General features: G+C 42.8%; 1 protein-coding gene across 1 annotated transcript in view; it reads right to left on the bottom strand.

Annotated features, from left to right (window-relative positions):
* LOC119728478 overlaps positions 1-18,281 on the bottom strand; it is a 75,718-nt gene extending 57,437 nt beyond the window's left edge. Inside the window, exons 1-3 of the mRNA XM_038200736.1 lie at positions 17,553-18,281; positions 14,764-14,999; positions 1,948-2,040 (exon numbers count right to left, since the gene is read on the bottom strand). Coding sequence (XP_038056664.1) covers positions 1,948-2,040; positions 14,764-14,999; positions 17,553-17,659 — 436 coding nt within the window. The 5' untranslated portion in view covers positions 17,660-18,281. The remainder of the gene's footprint in view (positions 1-1,947; positions 2,041-14,763; positions 15,000-17,552) is intronic.
* Between the last annotated feature and the right edge of the window lie 4,974 nt (positions 18,282-23,255).

Here is a 23,255-nt window from a genome sequence, read left to right as displayed (position 1 = left end):
TTAGAGGTGGGAGGAAAACCCCAAAAGAATATTCCGGGAAAACCCCACGGAGCCAGATAAAGACTGAAAACCCATCCACATTTTGGTCCAGGTGGGATTCGAACCTGGGTCTCATCGGTGGAAGGCGAGGAAAGTGCCACTACGCTAAACTGACTCCATTAGCTTGCGCAACCGGGAAGTAAACCGGTTGAGAAGGACAACTTCAAATCGGATTATTTATACAGTCAACGGGGAAGATACTATGTGAACGGGAGATTAGTTTCTCCATGACAGGTTGGTTGATGGCATAACAAAAGAAGCTGTCATTCTGATACAATACTTCCCAACTCCTCTTTTGAAGTTTGCCTCGTAAGTCTTTATCTAAAGCAGAAACAAACACAGCAATTCCTTGGTTCCTTAGGAAATTGGCAGATGCCTCCTCCTCCGCTCAGGCTGGAAATCTCAGACACCGGAAACATCATTATCTTAGAATTCCTTGCCTTCAGGCTCACCATCGACCTCGCTACAAACCTCAGCCTGTCTAAAAAAGATAGTCAAGACAGCTTTTGTATTTTTCTCTAAAGTTGATTCTGACCGTGGGTGCAGCCGATTATCAAGATAAGCTTGTTGCTACTTGAGGTTTGTGATTGAGCTTTCCTTCCCATTCGGATGTCCATATTACAGGACTTCTGTCCAACTACAGAAACCCTCTTGTCCTCTTTTTGGATTAACAGGCTGCCTATGTCAAACAGACTGACCCCAAAACTGAATGTACCGGGCAGAGTAAATAACACAGAAAGTTCTTTGGTTCATGATATCCGTCTTACAGCTGTGACTTCTATCAAGCCAAAACCATGCATCCGATGATACATATCACGTAAAGGCACATTCATTTGGACCACCTGACTGCTTAAATCACACATGGCACAAGTTGATGTTGACATGATGATATCTAGTCTTAAACCATCACAATTACTCCAAAAAAGCCACACACGACACACTTTTTTTGTTTCACAGCTCAATCGTAAATCTTTAACTCTTTCTGTTCTGTGACATTGCGAGGGGGCGATAATGTTCGCCGATAAGATTAGCAAACGTAATTCAATAAGCGGCAGCAATTTAGTCCAGACGGATCGACATCTGCAATTGGCGCAGGGGACTCTAATCAGATAATCAAGAGATTCCGCTACTGTGATGTAATGTGACAGCAGTTGCATTGCTATAACGCTAGGGTACCTCCTCCCGCGGCCAGCCTTAAAGGAACTGTCATTAGCGTACTTAATCCACGAGTTTAATCTCTGTTATCTAGATGACAAGGGCACCTGTTATGTCCGAGATAGTATCTCACGAGGTCCCATCTTTGCTATGACCTTCACCTCATTGGGAGCAAGACCACAACGCCGTTAGATTGTATCGTTTGATTTCACATCTTACCCGCGGTTTGACTCACAGCTATCAGAGCAGACACGCCTACAGTTGCTTCCTAAGAGCCCTTTGCACAGTTGAGTTGACTCTACTGGCATGCTTCGGCAACTAAATGGATTATACACCTATCGGCGCGAAGGAGTCTTTGATTTAGCAAGTGCAGCCTCGCTTTCGTTCCAATATTGCGATTTCTATCGAGGGAATTGATTTAAAAATGTAACCTTGGGTGTTAACCTATAACTTAACTTCTGCCAAGGTCCGTCACGAATAAAGGCAAATGTAACTCTTGTTGATTAATAAGAGAGTGTAGGCCTCCCTTCTCTATGGTCTTACAAACCTCTTCCTTGCAATCAACAAGCCACTGAAGGCTTCCTGGTAATCTACGAGACGTGTAGACCAAAATGTCCCAGTTATAATAACTGGGGTAATGGGATTAGTGTTTATGGATCACTGACTGAGAGACAGGAATCATAACCTGAGTGTGTGAACTGATAATGTTTAGGATGCTATATCCAGCTCGTTCGTCTTGCTTAAGGCGCTTACCTTTGGCGCATGTTGAACCACGGTATCCCGGCTCGCACTGGCACTGGTTATTACCGAGGCAGGTTCCATGCACGCAGGGCCTCTCGCAGATAGCTACAAGACAGAAAAGAGAAAAAAGAAGAAAAGCATGAGGGATGTGCTTCTCGGGATGTTTATGCAGTTTAGCCTCGGTTTCTGGGCTGAAACTCTTATCATGGCTTTAGTAATTATCAGCGTCACATTACTGAATGACCCAATTCCGTCGAGATGCTACGAGCAATTAGCAAAATCATGTGACAAGCAGAATCAGCTGTAACCTGTTTTGGGGTCAATTATTTTTTTCTGTGCTGCGAACAGTCACATTCTGTGCTTAATCAAAACCGCTTAGTACATTTCAAAGAGCAACCGATGAGACTTCGGTAAATGAACATCTGCTTAAAGCCTTTACGGGGTACGAAGGTCAACCCTTTCAATGGATTATTGCTGATGTTGTTTTTTTGTCTTTTGAAGGAGACGTCTGATATGGAAAGGAAGGGGTTATTGTAAAAATTGAAAGTAGTTTTGAAACTTAATTTGAAGTCGTCTCAAAAACTTCGATCGTGTCATAGATATAATCTTAAGCCTTGAATGACCAAGCATTAGCGTAAACAAGATCAACTTAATAGAAGTTTTCCTCTCAGACAAGTTGGGTGTCGGATTGACTTATTGGCGCGTTGATGTGAGAATCCCTCTAGGGTGATCGATTGAGAGGTTTTTCTGTTTATTATGAAGCCTTTGTCTTATCTGTCTACTCTCCAGTGTCTAGGATGACATTCGCAAAATGGTATTTGGATAAAACATGATGTATCCTGCTGCTAAAGGGGAACAAAAGAGGACAGGAGAGGAACCATGATGTCTTAGCGCACGCCTACTAAGAGATCGTTTAAAGGTTTGATGTGTCGCAGGTGTCCGGTTACCATTACTAATCACAATTGTCTTGATAAGATCAGACAAAAGCCCTAGGGCGATGTTCCATGACTTATTCCCCAATCATATTCTGTCAGACTGTGCAAAAACAACTTCTGGGAATAACATGAAGAAACTATTGTAAGAATTTTGGAAGGGCAAAAGTATTTGAGTCATCACGTGAGGTCCCAAGGTGATTTACTGCAGTGACCTTTCGGTTGTAGTGTTGCCAGGTGCGGACTGTAGCAGCAGCAGGAAAGGCTGGTCAACTTCCTCGCAATGACCTTTCGATGGAGCCATTTTCTCATGAAAATTGCATTTTTGTGTTCTGAAGACAGTGAAAGCAGCCAAGGGCGTCAATCGCTTCTGAAAGAGGGGGACATACCTTGTGCGGAAGTAATGTGAGCGCGAAGCCATATGGCGTGGGGTTCGGGGCCCGCATAACCCCTGAACTTTTGGATTCTATAGGTGCTCTGCGGTGCGATCTGAGGCAATTTCTGACCACTTTCACCAATTTTGTTTAAGCAACAGATAGATATTGAACACCATTTTCGAGTTTGGAGTAATTCAATCAGCTATTCCGAGCTACCGAATCAAATATAGGGTACCATTTTTATTCGAGGACGAACAAAGTGGGGGAACAAACGATATGTTACCCCCCCCCCCCCCCACACACACACACACTTTAAAAAGTGGGTGGGGGGGGGGGGTCATGTTCAGCAGTAGTGTGCTGGGCCATAATAAGACAAAGTTATGCATGGACTCCTAAATTCGACCCTCAAGGTCCAGAACACCGTTTACAATCACTCTTATTGGCTTCATTGTAATGGCTCGACACCGGTGTGTTTGGCTAGAAGGTGGGTTGAACCGGTGTTACTTCTTGAGTAACTTTTGGCAAAATCTGGTAGCTTTTAAAACCGCACCATGGGCGATAAATTGAGTAAGACCGACGAAACAAGTTAAAGCCAGTCTTGATTAGATCTCATCTTAAACGGAAACGTGGCACGGACGCAGAACTGTGTGAGTTTGATTGCAATCTCTAGACAGCAGTGTCCACGCCGATCAAAATGACCGGCTGCAAACTGACAGTGACAGGAGTTACGCTCGGGCGAATTATCGCCACCTAACCCGAGGCTTTGGACGGCTTTACTAGTGACCACGGGACCCCGGGGTCCCGTAGCCCGCCCGGTCTGCTTGGATCGTCCGCCTCCTCATTCCGGACATCCCGTGCGGTCTCGGCGTGTAACGTGTTGCGTAAAAGTGCGCGAGCCGTACTTCAAAGGCACACCCCGACCTGGCTTCTGGCCAACCCATTGATGCTGGACAACATCCTAAAAACTGACCTTTTGATTGTGTGATGACCTTTTTCATTTATTCCATAAATTGATTCTGTAAACATCCAGCTGAGATTGGCATTACGTACCCGCTGATGATGATGGACAGGCGAGACTGACACTAGTATTCATATATCAGATTATGCAGTTTATTTTTAAACAAAATTATTCAACACACAGACACACAATTCACGCTTTGAACCCGACAGTTTCTGTTTGGAAACTCGTTAATTGTTACGTGTGCTAAAAGTATTAGTTCTAATACAATAACTATACTGGTGGCTCAAAGGGGCATGACGGCCTGAAATCCCCGAAAATGTTATTGTTTTTGAATTGTTTATTTATCCTTTTTCAAAGGTCTGTGGTTGAAAGGAAACTATCCTACTGTCTAACGTTTCCGAGAAAAGAAAAAAACCCCCAGATGTTTATACATCTGACATTTTGTGGCATACGCACACGCATTTCCAGCCGTGTCCATTCAATGTACCGTAAACGTTGTGTGTGTGTCCATAATACACACAGCACCAATACACAAATAGTGTTTCTCGCACGTCCGCAGAATGCGATGCACTGTGCGGCAGGATTCAAAACAAGCACTCAACAGCTCGATTTTTGAGAGTCAACATTTCGACCCCCGAAGTTCGTTCTCGCATGGTTCTCGCAAGAATAAGACAAAAAAGCCAGATTTTTTAAGGATGGTTTTGTGGAAATTAATATCCTATTTTTTAAATGCTCTTCCTAATTAACATAATTTCCTTTAAAACGCGTTTTATAGCACAATTGGGCGCATTCGAGGACGTAATCTCCCTTTACTTAAAATAAATGTGTACTACTGGTGGCAGCAGACACTTAGCTCCGGGCATGCGCACCTTTCAGTGGGAACGATGTGAACGATTTTGGCTCGGAGGCTGCCATTATGTTCGCCTTCTGGGCATAAGATCTCAGTCTGCATTCGGCCATCACTCAATGTCAGCGAAGCTCCCTTAGTCCGAATGAAGATGTTTCCTTGACTCTCAATCAATGTCAGTCAAGCATCGCATATAGGGCTAGGTAACCTGTTAGCAGAACAAAAATGCTGCTCGGTTGAAGCAGTTACCCAAGATCAAATAAACATACAGGCCTATTGACTTCCCCTTGTGGCACACTCGGAAAGGCCAAGTCTCAACCACTTTTATTTCTTGGTGAATGCAGTCTTGGAAAGTCAAACAAAATAATGAAATACAGTTGCTCATGTCTTTTTGCATTTAATTTGAAATCGGGAATGCCCACTATAAGAAAGGTTTATTCGAATGCGACATGGTGTTTTGCGTTTGGGAAATAGGATCCTTATCGCCTTATTTTAAGGGTTCCGTTCGCATTTCCAGATACACTTGTGATTTAGCACTTCTCGGCAGTCTGTATGGTCAGATTTGCCAGGAGCAGTATTTGGAATTGCAGTTTTCTACAGACGGCTTATGAGTCAACACAACGCAAGCGGGAAAAAGGCAGGCTAGCAGCCTGTGCAACCATGGAGCTATAAAACACACGCCGAAAGAATCGTTCACAACCCCCCGAAAAGTCCGTGACTGTTTAAAAACACAAAATACCTGCTGCTTCAATGATTCGGTGGAATGTTTATCGTCGGCGGGATTTAAAGAGAACAAATATCAACATCACCCCAGGCCATTAAACAAAATGGCGTGAACGAAAGTGTGAACTATTGAACCTGAAAGTAAAGTACACGTGTGTAGGGAATAATGCTATCTGATGGTGGGATAGCTTGAAACCCGTACAGGGGGGAAATTGTTTGAAATTTGCATTCCACGATATAGATGATTGCCCCTCAGCCGACTTCAAACCAAATCAAGTCATTGCATATTGCTGTGGACTGTGAAATTAGCGGTGAGAAATTACCCATATTTATGACACACAACAGCCGTCAATAACCTTCTCAGGAGATGGAGAATCTGTCTTTTGACAAGCTGCCGCTAGACCCTTCGAATCGGAGTGCGCCAAATGTTGGAACAGGAAGGAACGCTTGGGAACCAGTGCTGAGAGATAACACGTCCGCGGGCTCTTCGATTACTCTTCAACGGGTCATCTTCTTAAAAAAACCGGACGTACGTGTTCTCCAAAGAGTTGACTGGCACTTATAGGGCTAGGTGCAAGAACGATGGGTATCCTCTTTGGGGAAGAGTTTGTATGCCCGTAAAATACGTCAACTCATGTAGAAGTATTAATAACAGCAAGCACTGATCATTATAAAGGAAACAAACAATGCTCGGTCAAAATTTGAACTGCCTACACTTATGTGAAAAGTTGTTCCCTTGTAAATGAAACATACTGCACTCAAACGACACAAGGTTGTTACCTCATCCAATAATTTGGTAGAAAAACACTGCCCAACATTCTTGCACAACTCACTGTAGATGAACATGTTTAGTTGACAGGATCTCTGTTCCTACACGGGGACAAGAGTTGGGATACTTATTACTTGATAAGTAGGGTGGGATATTGGGAGGAACAAGAAAATGGGACAGGAAAGTATGGGGATTGGGGTGACTGAGTAGGCAGCTGACCTTTAACTTTATACAGTGGAATTATTGTCCAAAGTTGGGAAAGGATATTAAGCTCCCCGATCCCTAAGCTCCCAAAATATTTTGGAAGAGTCATTTTGGTTCACTACTGACGATTATTGTGGCATTTGAATCAATATTGTCAAACAAAAAGACTACAGGACAGTTTAAGGATTCACTTCATGTTTTAAAACTTGACCCTCATTTTCGACTGCACTGACACAAACGGACTCACCTAAGTGTGTATTTGTCTGCAATCGGGGACCCCCTATTATCCTCTTTTGTTTGTACTTTGTACGTCCCCAATTGAATGCAGAAACAAACTTATTTTAACTCGGGATAAAGGAGAAGCCACACCAAAATCCTAAGTCCACTTGTGCAGAGTCTGTTTGTCAGATATGGACTTGAATCCCTGCGGTAATCGGTCATTTAGTCATCCTGGCTATTGTCCCCCAATGCCCCATTATTCACCTGTGTCTAGACGTGTATCGGAGGCCCCAGGTGACGAAATCATCGCTCCTTAAGACAACATTTGTCACTGTGTGGGATGCACAGGTGTGAGGACAGACGCGCATTACAAACGATTAGTAAGGGGATTTTCCGAAATCCCGGCTTCATGTCCAGTTGCGGCTTCACTGCGGCTGTAGCTTCACAATCATAAAGCAGCTTTAAATCTCCAGTACCGAATTGAAAATCTCTAAACGATTGCCTTTTTATCATAGCATTTCAGGGTCCCGAAGAAGAACTCAGAATATTGAACCGGAACCCCAACGTCAGTGAACATAGAAATCTCTTGAAGCCAAATGTGGGGTGAAGCCGTAGTTTCAAAAACACCTCTCACTGTGAGCTTGCCGTGCAACTGCTTCCCAGCTGGTGGGGGCTGAACGATCATACTCACGAGAGGGAGCTCTGATTGCATGTTCCTTTGATTTAGCTACTACATTCCCTTCTCCACTGGGACTACATTCGTCATGCTGTTTGAATGTACATGTTTTCATCACAAACTGTAAAGGATTACCAAGGCATAAAAATCAACAAAGTAGTCACATGTATGTCCCCGTGTACATTGTTTTAAGCCCCAAGGCTGTTGCTTTCAGTTATATGCCATTTCCGTTCTGTATCAGCTCTTGGAAGAGTATACGAAACTGGCCTAGAGCAATGTTTCTAGAAAACTCCTCCTTTGTCCCGCTGTCAAAATGTCGTAGGGGCTTGAGGGAGGTTCGACGTCTTTGATTCGAACGCAAAGACTTGGCCAAGAATCAAATCTCCGTAACTCGCGTCTAATGTGGGCGTTTCCTCAAGAGACATTTGGTATAAGACGCGCGCATCTTTAGAAGACCTTCGTTCCCCAAGAAAGGTAGGCACCTGACACTAAAATGTCATTGCGGCTTTTGGTTTGGGCAATGTTTGCCATAAGCTCAACGTCTGTTTAATGCATCTAATTCAATCTTTCGATGGCAACAGCCCAACCCAACTATCATCAAGGCATTGTTTTGCCTTACCTCAGTTTTACACATAAAAGCGAACCTCGTGTTATTGCATACTCATTGCAACTGGCACCTAAAACGAACCCTAAAAACGGCACAGGTTTTATAGAAACAAATATTGAATGTATACAGACTCTCTACACTCGACAGCAATCCCAATTGGTCAGGCTGCGCGCTCAGACATGAGAGCCCCATAATGCTGAATTAGTCACTGTGACATTAATTCATGAAATTCCCATGCCATAGGGGGACTTTGATCTTCCTGGTGTGTCCACGTTCCTCGTGAGCTAAATTAAGCTACAGTTTATGTTTGAACATCCACACGCCATCGTAGAATAAAATGAGACACTGTGTCAACATTTTTTTTCATGAATAGACTGAAGAATTACAAGGAATACCCGCCTGTCCATTCGTATCAGGTTATGAGCATGAAATGTAATTGATTGTGAGAGATAACATTTCATCTATCCTGGTACGAATATCTCTTTGTGTATTACTATATATGTTCTTAAGGACATGCATTCGTAACACGGGCAACGATAATCCTGGAAAGAAATTTAGAAGCTTTTTTGTCTTTAACTTTAAGACAGATTATGCTAGGATTGAAACATCAGGTCCTCTACTTTTAGGAATAGACACACTGATTATATAAGTTTCACGACGATGTTACTCAACGTACGTTTGTGATTGTAACGCGGGTCGATGGTGTTCAACTGATGCCTGAAAAGAGGATTTCCGAACAGGAAGTCTGGGTTGGGGGTTTCCAGACGACAGTTTTCAAGAAACGGAGCAGGAATACCACTGAGCGCGACCACTACATCATTGATGACACTCAACTTCTTGGCCCTCGAACAATGTGCTATTACCTCCACAGGATGGAATCTCTTTAAGAATGCACGCGTCATGTACGCACTCCAAATCTCATTCATCAAGCGTGTCTCCAACTGGTATAGGGGAAACTAGAGTCCCAATATAATTACACGACGATTTCCAAGTTATGCCTCTCTAATTTCCGATGAGACAACTCTCTGACATAGTAGTCATTCCAAATGTCCTAGCAATCATCTCAAGTCCTATACGTTTCCTTGTTATGGAGAGACTCAAATGGCGACAGCCGCAAAAATATGGGTTCGAACATAAGACTGCAGAGCAGGAAATAGGCTCAGTAATGGTTACATCTTATTTCACGTGGGGATTTCATTCGAGCCAAACATGGGAATGTCGAACGAACGAGCCTTTGAATTACACCATCACAAAATGTATGTGACAAGATATGGACGGGGAAATATGTCAGTGTGATTCAGAACAGGTACAGAGCCACACGGGAGCTTCCATGAAAATATAGGGGGAAACATGAGAGTCTATGTTCCTTCGAGTTACAACATTTTTTCTTCCCTCGGGAAAAGGTATCAAAAGACCGCCCAAGGGGTGGCCGACATAAGTAGTTCCACTTGTAACAACAACATACGGAACCGGGATTATAAGAGAACTCCAGCGGTTTACCACGATGTCTTGAGCAGTGCTGACCGTGCGAAATGACAAGGTTCCGGCCAACAGACCGAGGGGCCACCGGTGAACACACCACAAGTTTCTCCGGAAACTATCATTAAAGTGTCCCTCCACCTGTTTCACTTAAGGACGGTTCCTCGCTGGACAGAACCCCCTCACTAATGAAGCCACTGCCTGCCCTTCGACCACTCTGGGCGGAATCACCGGTCACAATTAATCAAGAAAGGCATATCTGACCGACAAGTTAAGGTTAACAAACCGGGTGGAAGTTTACCTGGGCAGTATAAGTGCTTGTTTTGTCAAAAAAGCAGGACGGGGATGAAGCAAGGTGAAGGACATCTAACAGACTTCAGCGGTGATGGTAATTTTGCCGTTAAACTAACGATATGGATTAGCTCAATTATTTTCCGTATACCAATATTCAGTATAAACATTACCGTAATAGTATACACTTTGAAAACGTTGAATCAGTTTTACGTAACGAAATTTTGTTTGACTAACACCAGTAACACCCAGGTGACAATTTTTTTTTTTTTATCTCAGTTGACTGAGTTGAGATAACAAAAAAAGATTATAGGCAAACACTTTATGGAAAAAAGATTAAGCGGACTAACAATTGGGTCGGTAGAAAGGCAATGTCTTTTTTGCAAAGGCGCTCACTATAACCCAACAGATGGGATGCTACTTGATTTGAGTACATGCATGTCGAAATAATGTCATTAGGCCTTACACTGGCACTGACTGAAATGGAGGTTTGTCACTCAGAACACAATATCACAGCATGGAAGAAACCTCACCTATCACATTTTTATGTTAACACTTTTATTAAGAATAGAAAGAAAATGTTAAAACTTAAAAGGGCCAATGTCGAAGGGTCGTTCGAATGACACCCCTCCCCCATGACCCCGGCACCCAAAGTTGATGGGTTCTGGAGCCGGACACAACAGGACTCTCAAAATGCTAAGCTCCCCTCGTAAATCTTGACGGAATTTATCGCGACCCGCGCGACCCTTACATTGTCTTTTTTGGTAAAACTCTCTCCACCCGAAATTGGTTGGCAAAACACTATACCCGCGATAGTGCCAGCTCAATACCCAAGTACAGCAATCTGCCACACATGATTGACTTGGGTCGTTTTCTATGACCAGGAGGTAAAAAGACTAGTCCCCCACAAAATAAGAGAAACTGCCATTGCAATAAAGTTGATATAGGGTGCAATCAAAAATCTTTCTCCAATTGAACAATACCCCCTTCCCCCCCAAAAAATATGCAATTTGTCAAAATATTGGCAAGTGACAACAGCACCTGCAATGGGGCACTCAGGCACGTATCCGGCCGGAGGACACAAACTTGGCAGGGCTTTCAAATGGCAACCTCCCCAAATCCCTCAAATGGTCGGGTGCATTGTAAACCGTTTTCGCTTTTGTAACCCAAAGAATGTGGTGTAATAAAACTCTTGAAAAGGTTTGTACTCTCACTGCATTTCCCTAGGCTTCCCCGGTTTGAAAAAAATGGCATTCGAGCAAGGCTATTCAATCACAAAACGCGAAGGCCCTAACTCATCCATTTTGTCAAAAACGTACTACACAATATACAATTTTACACGAATTCTGTTGAGGATGACCTTGTGAGTTTGGGTCCCAAATAAACTGAGATAATTGACTATCGACTGTGTCAATATTTGTCTTTCTGTCAAAAGAATAATCGTGGTCTGTCTCATTGTTGTGCAAATAACATGCTCAGTTGTGCAGAAGGATCGAGTGCGTGAAGTCTGCTTCCGTTTGGGTAACGAACGAATTGTCTGAGCTCCACGGTTCTGATACCATGCCATATCTTTTAACCGGGAATAACATTTGTTTGATGTGTTGCGATCGAAACTATAATTAAAATTTAAAAAACTCATGGTATTTGTTATCGAATATAATATTATCTCTTCATTGAAACCACAGTGGGAAACTATCTAGGTTCATTTTTGTATGAGTGGGAATTGAGCTAACGACCTCGAGAAGGCAACTTCGCTCCGATCACCTGACCGAGCTCTCTCGTCCTGCTCTACCAATTTTGTCTTTAGTTTTTTTTTTCAATGGGCGCTGGTCAGAAGAGAAGATAAGGTCAATTTATGTTGAACAAAAAAAGGTTTCCGGAAAACATCCGGACAGTTTCCGGAGGTCACATGTTTTTTTGTTCAACATACATCTTGATTGAAATATCAAAATATATATAAAAAAAGGAGAATTTAAGAGGCCACTAGAGATGGGGAAAAGACAGGCAAAAGGCAAAACTAACAAGCGTAACCAAATTGACGAGTGTATACCCACGACGCCAGTAAGTTATGCCAAGATACAGCTGTTGAGTAGCCGAACATGACCTCCCTGCTCTAAATCATTTCATATACATCAGCGGGGTAGCATTCCGTAAAAGAAATGACGTCATGTAATTGGATTGCCAAATGTGACGTCAACACCCCAAAACAATTCAAAGTACCCCACGCGGTGTGTGTGCTTAAAAACGGAATCGCGCACTTCACTTTTGAGGTAATTTACGACAATATAAGGCACGAAATCAATATCATATCGGGTTTAAGGTTAAAGACCAAAAGCTCCCCACACAATGGTGGTCTACAGTTTCTTGTCACGCCATCATGGCCGGAGTATTTTTTTTCAAGTTCCTCAAAACAAATATCACATGTGGTTTAGGCATTAAAAAAATAACCCACACTGCCTGACTCGAGTTTGATTGTCCGTGACAGTGGTCTGTCTTGAAGGCGCCTGTCCCTGCTTAAATGCCTCCTTAAAAATGACAAAACGACTCGCCGTCACCTGTCCTCACGCTAGGGGTACGGTCAGGGCCTATACCCGTCAGGGACAACTTGTGCTGGGGGAAATTTATGGGCATTCCCCGGTATGGGGTCACTAAGGACGCTGCTCGCTTGGCGCAGTACGCGGCTGTTTACATCCACAAGGTTTTTTCTTTCTTTTTTCCCCATAAGTGCCCTCGGCATTTAGTTTCCTCGGCTTTTTGGTTGATTATTCGTAATGCGATCCCCGTTTAGCCCATTCGGCTGCAGAAAAACTGTTTATTTTTCAGTAGAGCCACTGGCTTTTTGTTGTTTACCTGCCAAACTGCACCACTCCCGGTGCAGGTGCGTCTACGAAGAACGGTTCAACTTCATGTTGTTCGATCGATCGAACAACCGATGTCTACCTCGATTATAATGCAGCTGAATCGCTTTAAACTTAGAGGTACTTTATGCCAGACAGCGGAAATTACATTCATTATCCACTTTCTCGTGGTCGTCAAAATAATGAAGTAACCTCTTTTTCTTTATGGTTTCATTTTTTTCCTTTCTGCAATTTCCCTTAATATGCGGATATCTAATCTAATATCTTATCTGGTGTCAAAGAACTTACTTGACTGCATGTAGTTCAAAAAGCCCGTTCATCTGTGAAAAATGTTTTCATAAGTTTGTTAGCAGTGTTAAGGAAAGTTTCTATGAGACCAATAATTGGCCTACTAAAAGCCCCGGGTGCGTATATGTCAACCAATGTATGACAACTTTATTCATGCTTTCACGGTGCATTTCATCCACACAAACATTAAAGGTATGTATGAGGGTAATACCCGGGTCACCGAATCACATTTCAGAGCTCAGTCATCGATACGTAGACACAAACAGCCAAGCGGACCGTGGAAAATCCAGTTAAACTCCCAGTCCCCGCGGATTTTTCGTAAACCCAAAGAATTCAGCACCTTCTTACCGAGGCAATATGCCAAAATCTGATGGCAAATGAACAACGACGTGTCGTAAGAATTTGTAGTCGCGGTATAGTCCGGCCACAAGCAGGCACGCGATTTCCAAGATCCCTTCCCTGGGAAAACGCCCCCTCCGGGACTTGCGGCTGACCCCAACTCACTACATGCATGGACAGATATGATGTCCCCAATGTCTTGGTACGTGTACGGGCAACAGCCAGAAAGGACGGGCTTGTCTTTGACATAGACCATTCCATCCGAGTTGGGGATTCCTGAGCGGAAAGCCCCCATCTCCTCCGCAGTCTTTTAGATCTCAGTCTCCCCCGGACCAGGGCGCTAAATCCCCGGAGTCAAGGTTACGGGTATGTACGGGCAAGGAGGTGCCAACTACAAATGCAAGGCCAAGGAGCCATTCGATCAAACTTGCGTAAATGCTCTTACAACATGGGAGCTTTTCTTTTGAACTTAGACTACAATGCTCATTTCAAAATGGTTTCCTTCTCAAGTCAATGTTCAATACCGTTAGGCCCTATTTAAAACTTTAAGATCGATTTGGGAATGCTTTAGGTCATAATTGCACATTTCTGCACTGACTGGACGAAAATAAAACCAAAGACAAGTTTGACCTTTCGTCTTGAGATGGCGACAATAGATACAGAAAAGTTCTTTAACCTTTCTTAAGTTTGTTTAGTATAGATGTACTTTACAGAGAGTTATATAAGCCCATGTTATTAGACTTGATACGATGAAGTCAGCAGTAAGAAGAGGTTCGCGGTGACACCGTTTGACAAAGTCTCTTCTTATAGTTTTGGTTGGTTCTGAGAATAACCAGTGTGAACTCAACGTTTCAGACAGTATGTTATGTTCGTCTTCAGGCAAACATCCCATGGATCAAAAGTGTCCATCACAGTCGCGTCAATGTCATGTCAGCAAGTGAATCCCATACTCGAGTCACTACTGTTCAAATGAGCCGTGACAGGGAATTCCCGTGTTATTGTTCATTCCCTGTTACACTTGTGACTGGACTTGCCAATTGACTTGTAACTTACTTGTGATCGGAGATGTACTTGGCTAGAGCACAGCTTATTCCGTCCCCTGACGACGAACAGATCATACTGCCCGAAACGTTGACTTTGCACACAGCTTTATACCAAGATCACACATGTCACACACTCACACACAACCGGAAACTTCCTCACATTTCCCCCTTCTCAAAAACACATTCCTATAGAGTGGGAAATAGTGACAACTTACGTTGGCAGCGTCCGTAGATGTCCCGCTTCCAGCCGTAGCAGCATCCGAAGCGCCGGCCGTACCGGCAGCTCGCCCCGGTGGTGGTGATCGTAGGCCCCGGCTGGCCACGGGTCGTGGACATGGACGACGGTCGCCATCGGCTCGTGGGCCGTCCGTACTTATCCACGACGGTGTACCTATATCCTCCCACGTGGCTTATGACGGAGTTTGTAAAGAGGGGCCTACCGGGATTTCCTCTGTTGGAAGCAACAGGAAAAAGGACTGCAGTTGGGACATTTGTATTAAAAAAATAGTACCATTTTGTATAATATAGGGAAACTATAGGAGTATTTTAAACACGATTTGGCAACACTCGGCTTATCAGCTAGGGAGGATGGAGAAGGGGCGCTAAGGGGGCTATCGAGGCAGCGAACGTTTTGGAAAAAAGGGGTTGACATAAATGTCATCTCTCAACGAGGATGGATGTGAAGGGGCCGGGGATGTAGGCTATAACAGGCAGCGGGAACATAGCCAAGAATACTCGCAGGCTCAAATGCTGTGGGTTAAGTCAAGGCTGTACTGATGTTGCAGAACGGGTCTGTAAGTTCAATCCGTAATTACCAAGGGTTCTTTGACATTATACGCCATCACAAACCACTGATTAATAAACAGATGAACAATTTATTCAACAAAACATCCTAACTTTATGATGAGCTTCATCCCACTGAGACTGAGAGACACCTTTGAGGTCAACCTTCCAAAATGATTTGAAGGACAGGACCCATATTTTACTTGTATAAAATTAAACGCACATTGCCAAGACCAAAAAATCACCTGTCCCTTTCCCTTCCCTTCCCAAATATGTCTGCAGCACATCAGTAATGTTACTAGTGCATTATCATCTTCCCCTATCATCAGGTGCATTGTCAAATAGTACATGTCAACCTTTACAATCTCTGATTGAAAATATGGCGATAACAGTAATAATATTCGAACAACCGCAACTATTGTTGGAAAGAGTAAACATCCAGAGTAGTTCCCTTGGGGCAAAAAAATAACACCCGTTCATTTTCCGCGTACTTCTGGGACATCATCATGCCAGGGACGATTCAATATACAATGGGCCATTCATTCCCCTGGGGAATTGTGTATGCCAATTTTGGTCAATATCGGTTCACAATTATTGTTGACAGCTTTATTCGATGATAGCAAAGTAATTCCTCAGACACCTCCGAATTCCCACTATTGTGGTTGGTGAACTAGTTGCGGTTCACGGTCCAACAGTTAGAAATACAAATGTATACGAACGCAGCATCACGCGTATCACGGGTAGGGCAAGGAACACATTTTTTTTGGAATGGCTCAAATTACAAACCATGTCAAATACTTGTTTAGAAAATGTGTGCTCATTTGAAGCCTAGCAATCTGCAAACTGCGCTACGCTCCACTTATAATATATCACTTCAAAATGTTGCAGGTTTAAAAGTATGCAGGTTCAATGTACTATTTTAGAAGGGGAAACATAAGATGCTTGAGCAGCTTTGTCTGACATTGTGATTGATAGGTATGACGTCAAAGCTAACATGGTCTGCTGGAAGAAAGTTCCCGTCTCCAGCTCAAATTGTGAACCCTAATATCAGTTCCAAACGTACTTCCAATTTAGAATGAGTGTCCACGTGTCTCTCCTAACTACCCAATTATATATAACATCTATATTCAACAAGCACAACTTTACCCCCACACCAACTCAACAACAGAGCTATCTTGTGAAATTCCTTTTTTTTTTTTTTAAATATACAATTCCCAGCGTGGAGCCAACAGTTACGACTGACTGACTCACAACTATAAAACAAACTTGAATGCCGGGCTGTGTTTGGTTAATGGCTTGATACTGGAGGTCACGTACCCTTCACGTAAGCTTGTTTCATGCATTGAAAATAATGTGTGCATCATGACAATGCTTAGGAATATAGGTTTGCCAGAAGTGCATAGGCCTAATGAGAGAAGTTGTATTTTTCGCCAAATACTCTAGACTTGTGTTGTGGTATAAATATACAAGACGGATCCAGCACCAAATTTTCAGGGGGGGGGGGGAGGCAAGAGGGCTGAATTATTATTATTTTTTTTAAGGGGAAGGGGTTAAATATAAAGAATCGTGCGCTATTTCCACATAATAAACTTATAGGCCTAAGGTATGCGTAGCTGATGGCTTGCGAGAGAGATACGCAACGTTGTAATACATTTCCTGGAAGAAGAACAATCGGGTCCGGTAATGTACATAAGTTTTACTTTATAAGCAACAAATTACGGAATCCAGCACGTCAATCAATCATGCAATGTTACAAAAAGGGTTACCCATTTTCACTTTCCCAGTTCATAGCCTATAGGAATTCCGGTGCAACTTCAGGACACCATCCTATGCATGGGACGATGTCCCAAAGACAGCTGAACACTGAGACTAACCGTACTAATAACAGACAGAGGAGACAAATCATAATGCAAGACTGAAAAAGCAGCATCCCGCTAAACCCTTACAGGAATAATCAATCCAACCAACGTTCATTTCAGTGACTTAAAAAAACCCCAAAACCCCAACCATTCACCAAATTGTGAATTTAAACGAAAACTTTCACAAAGACGCGCCGTTCAACAATGTACGGCACACCTTTGGGATTTTGGGTCCCCCCCCCATGGTTTCATTCTTCCAAAGATCTCTAAAATTAGACTTTTGGATATAAGAGCTAAATCTGCATTCTGTTTGTCTAGATTATATGAGAAATTGAGAACAGATTGTGAATTGAAAGTCTTACTTTGCTGAGCACGGAATCCCTTTGAGCGCCAACCACAAAAAGAGCACACTGATAAGTTTCCAGGGCATCCTCGGAGTCCGGTTGAGGAACTCTCCGCACATCCACATGATGACGTCCAAGAAAAGTCCTATCACCTACTCAATCCAAATATCATATCCACGATTGCAGACCAAGTGAGACGCAGCTCCAGGTTTTTTTCTAAATTCCACAGCAGCAGACGCGCGCCAGTATAGCTGTACCATCAATGGCTATTCCCGGTCTATGTGAAAGAACTTCTCAAAATAACGAAAGTTTCTCCCGTTGAATGAGAGCTGGTACCATCCGATCACAAAGGACCTCACACTGTGCGACGTATCACGCCAACTTATTATATTCCCAAGTCTCCCTTCCAATTTCCACGAGTAAGTGTCACAGCAATTGTCAGTTTTTTTCTATTCGTCGGCGCCGTATCTGAAAAGAACAAATATGAACATCATTCATTTGTCATACTAGAATGTATAGAGCGCTTTTTACTTGTATCATCTGAGTGGTTGGGTGTTATCATCTCTCACCCAGACAAGCGCGTGATTCCGTGTACAGTGATCGGAGGCAAACAGTGACTTCACACAAAATCACTGATTGTGTAGTTATTGGCCACGGCATAATGTACGGTATACACGACCAACTCGGCGCAGTCACTGCCAGTTCAGCGCTGACGTTGTGGGTCCATCGACCAATACTTTCCCGGCATGCTGGGCCCACTGACTGACTAAAGGTCCGCAACCCAGAAAACCTTGGACTGCTCTGTGTGTGGACTTGATCATCGTGAATTCATTCACTCGGGACAATCCCCACACAAGCACGCAGTGGCAACTACCCAAGAATTCAGAGAAACAAAAAGCAGCAAATGAAATTATAAAACTCATAATAGTACAGATTTTCACGTCACACAAGCTTTGCAAAGTTGCATTATTTGGTTATCATCGAGTTTGACTAAAGGGGACCTGCCCTCGGGGTATATTTTTACCTGTCGATTGTCGGCAGAGGATCACAATCGTATCAATTGAGGAAAAAAGCTGTGTAAAGGTCACGGAAACTTCAAAAGTACGAGAAAATCCAGACCATGAGTAATTTTAATTTATTGCAACAGCCAATACGGAGGGATGTCCTTCGGAAAGGTGTTCAGCATAAACTCACAATGCACAATACAGTTATTTCATTCATCAAAGTTGAATCAGGCAGTACGAGGGTAAAATACACAAACTCTTAACAATTACCATGATCATACGACTTGACGTGAAATAAGTGCTGCACGATCCTGCTTATACAGGGAAATAGTGCCCAAAATGTACGCACCATTTCCTTCGCGTACATTTTAGGCAACATTTTCCTTGTAAGCAGGATCCAGATTACACGGGAATAACAGAAAAGGCATGACGATGCGAAATAAGTGCTGCACGATCCTGCTTACAGGGAATTATGAGTGCCCCAAATTTCCGCACAGGAAAGTGTGCATACAACCACACTTTTATTTTAACCACACATTTTGCGTCGAACTAGTTTTGTCCAGGGAATGGCAGAATTGTAACTGTTGGTGGCGCTGTCACCGTTGCAAGTCTGGAGCCGTCTGCATAATGATTCATCGCCGGCTCTCGCCTGATTAGCACACTGAAGGTTTTGTTACGCTTGAGCACTGGGGACTCATTGCTCCCCCCCCCCCCAAAAAAAATAACAACGACCAATGAATGACCATTCCACAGAATGGGAAATATTGTATCAATTTGTTCATAATATGCATTTTACACACCTAAATGAAGAAATAATGACTAACGTTAGAGAGGGGGTTGGGCGTAAAGGTCGTAAGACACAGAGTGTACTTGGATACTTCAGCTATGAAAAGCAGAAATGTCACTTAGACGTTGATTTGTCGAAAGCTGGTGTTGACACTATAACTAGCAATGGCCCAGGTTTGCGTCTAGCGTGGAATGAACCTTCGTGGGAGAGCCTTACACCAAGTTCATTTTTCCCCTGTGTTGCGTCGTTGACCATGACATTACTACAAAGAGAAGAGATGATTGCTAAAGCCCCATGAATACACGACATCCTGTGGCATTGAGGAACTTGTATTTACTTTTCTTAGGAGGGGATAATTGGGGAAGGAGACTGGACACGTCGCTCCGGTGTCACGAGGCACGGAAGATGCTTTCTTGCCGTGGTCAGATAAAGGCAGGGCCTTGCACGGTATTACCCGGGCTTTACGAGTGGAAGTCACGTTGTTGCTATTTTGGGGCGAGACTAAGTGAGGTCAAGTGTAACAACAGTACAGAAGTGATGGCGTCTGTGCGATGACGTCCAGCAGAATACAAGAACCGTTGTGTTGTAGGTGGAATATATAGGACGCATATTTGGACTGGGGTCTACCCGATGTTCCCCAATAACTATGTTACCCAAAATCCTTAGGGTTAGGGAAATATGGTTACGGTTAGGGGTAAGGGTAAGGGTTGGGGAACATATGCACCCATTTGGACTAGCACTAAGAGGGGAGGGGCGTGTCACCACATAATCCCCCTCTGTGTTTCAGACTCTGGTCTGTGTTGAAGCACGGCAGGAGGGCTCCTAATAAGATCATGAATATATGATACAATCACCCGTTTTCCGTGGTAAATGGTTTTTATAGTTAGTTCCAATTTTTTTTTTTTTTTTTTTTTTTATAGATGACAGCCATATTGGAACTTTATCGCGTCGTTACTATGGGGTAACTGAACTAAGAATCAATTCTTATTTTTATAATAATTATTGTTAACTTTTGCCTTAGAAGCCTCAAATTTCAAACGTTACAGTTTATAAGGGACCACAAAGCAAAATGAGACTAATGTAATTTACAGAATATTTACCTACGCTACATATCTAATAAAAAAAAAAGTCGTGTTGAACTCAATCTGTCATTATCGAGCTTGCGGCTGATCAATTCGAACACTCTACACACTATTCATTCTCAATCCTACACTAAAATAATGTTATACATTTAATTAAAATAACGGGGATCAGTATGTGTTAAATTGGGTGATGTTGAACGCATCGGCATTGTAGAACATGCGGCTGATCAACTGGAACACTTTTTCATGGGATGGGAAACGGTCAACTCATGACTATTTTTCAACCTCGAAGGTTGGGAGGAGACGGGGTCAAAATCGTATATCTTCCCTCCTATTTAATTTCCCACCTCAATACCTTGTACCAATATACACCAATTACCGGAGCCGCCAGACTGACCTAAAAAGGTCCTTGAGTTAGAGGAAAAGGGGGCAACATAATTATTTATCGGATGGCAGACAGAGTGTAGACAATTGGCTTCAAGTTCCATGACCATAAAAATGGCAACAAACTAACCCTGACTGGGGCAAGTGGACCGACGTACTTGGCCACAGCGGTCATAACTCATGTCCAAGGGGAAAGAATGAATAGTTCAAGCACCTGTTTCAAATCTCCTGGGTCCAACATTCAAGAACGATCCATTGAGTGTGCAAATTACCATTTCTCTAAATGCTTGATATTTTTGTTTTGATTATATCATATATATAGAGAAAGGACACATATATCACTAATAGTTTTTCTCGGACGGAAAACTACTTAGGAACAGTTTTATGCATTACTGCTGCGTTATTGACGTGGTGTGATTCAATTTAACAGTTGGATTCCTGACCTCGTCATGCGTTACAAAATACTGAAATTGTGAAATTGAAATTGCGAACACTACAATTGAAAGACTTCAAACGCGGCCGATCATCCTTGCCATAAAATGAATTGGGGACAAATAAACAATACAAATAAGCATTGTGAAACTAAATTAACTATAGCCTCCAAATTCTTAGATATGAAGTGTGAAATAGAAATTGATATTGAGAACACTTAATGGAAGAACCAGTTTAACACTGTCCATCACCCATGCAATAAATTGGGGAAATGCGGGCAGTATGGTGAAACTAAATTTAATATGATACTCCCAATCTTTATGCTAACTGTGGTATGAAGTGTGAAATAGAAAAGATTAAACTGCAATTTAGGACACTTACTGGAAGAAAGTGCTTAACACGGTCGAGCGTCCATCCAATAAATTTTGGGAAACAGGCAGTATGGTGAAACTATAGTCCCAAACTTTGTGTTTACCCTTTATATGAAGTAGAAATGATAAAAATAGTAATTTTTAAAAGAACGCTTAATTTGGTGAAGGTATTTAACACGGTTGAGTGACCATGCGCGCGCAATAAATTGGGGCTATAGCAAACAACGTGCAGTACGATGAAACTAAATGAACTATACTTGTGCCGAACTCTGTCAATACTTTGGTGTTCGGTCAACAATAAAAAAAACACCAAAAATAAAATTGATTTAAAAGGGAGCGACACTAACACTTGAATAGTTGAGGAGATACTTTTAACCTCATAGGATAGGAGGAGAAATTAAAAAAGGGTAACACATTATAGGTTTCGTTCTTAAAACTCGATCGGCTCAATGGAAAAGGAAACCAGATTATGTTCTACTGCTGTTATCTTCGTCGAAAAAACCCAGATTTGCCTTCAACTCGAGCAGAAATGTTACGGCAATTGTCAACGTTTGACGCCTTATGGAACAATTACCGTTTTCAGGAAAGGAACGATTTCCTCTTTGAAATATACGCTCTGTCGACAAGGCTAGCGAACGCTGCACGAAAGGCATCCTCGGAGATGATGTGAGAAGATAAGAACTGTTTGGGCCTAAACATCTTCCGGAAATCGATCCAAATTGAATCTGACTTTTCCGGGACGCTGAGACATTTATCAAGCTGAAATTAATTACATACCTTTGTGCGTAAAAGATCACTTTAAATGAAAGTAGGCCTATGCTGTATAATGGAAGGGTTGTTTAGTGCCTGTATGGGAAAGACTAAAAGGTAAAGTGCAAGTCAATGACCGAGTGTATCCAGGATTTGCAACGAAACTCCTCCCAATATATATTTACTAGACATATTCCATCAGCGCCCACAACAACCGAGAGTACGAGAATCAAGAGTTTATTTTGTGGGCGTGATTAACGAAAATGATGAATGAAAACATGTTTCAAAAGACGTTGACCCACATTCGCACTTCCTAGACGGATAAGACTGTTTAATGGCTATATCATGGTCAGGGGCGCTCCGTGTATAGAGAGGGTGATGCCTTTCAAAATAAAATGGGCAGGAACAAAATAGGCTTTTCGGTTCTGTTTTTCATCTCCGTTCCGGACGAAGTGGAAGGGAACGTGGCTGACTAGGTACCGGCGCCCACAGAGTGGGTGGCCTGATTGTAACCATTTGGGAGCGATCGAAACCATCATCTCCGGCCCTTATAGTAGGCCTAGTCTGGGTACTAAGCCCATGCAACAGGTCCACAGTGCTCATATTTTTATTGTTCTTAGACGACAGAATGACAACACAAGTTTTGCGTAAAAGACGTCAAGAGTGTGCAACTGCGCCCCCCCCCCCCATGGGCATTAATCACGAGTCGGCCATATTGGATTGAGAGTGAGGTAAAATCTTCCATTTTTGGAACTTGTGTAGAGAAATGAAAGCAATGATTCAGAAGTAACAAATAAATACCAGTCTGCTCTGATGAATAATGTAAAGTTTGTGATTAAACATACCAGGTTTAAGCCACATTTAAATAAAAATGAGAGTGAGGCTATAGTGAATAAATAGTCTGGCACCAT

The sequence above is a fragment of the Patiria miniata genome, unplaced genomic scaffold (genome assembly GCF_015706575.1).
Source record: "Patiria miniata isolate m_02_andy unplaced genomic scaffold, ASM1570657v1 HiC_scaffold_20, whole genome shotgun sequence".
Classification (NCBI taxonomy): domain Eukaryota; kingdom Metazoa; phylum Echinodermata; class Asteroidea; order Valvatida; family Asterinidae; genus Patiria; species Patiria miniata.
Note: the sequence above shows the minus strand (reverse complement) of the source record. Positions and strands in the feature narration are given on the sequence as shown.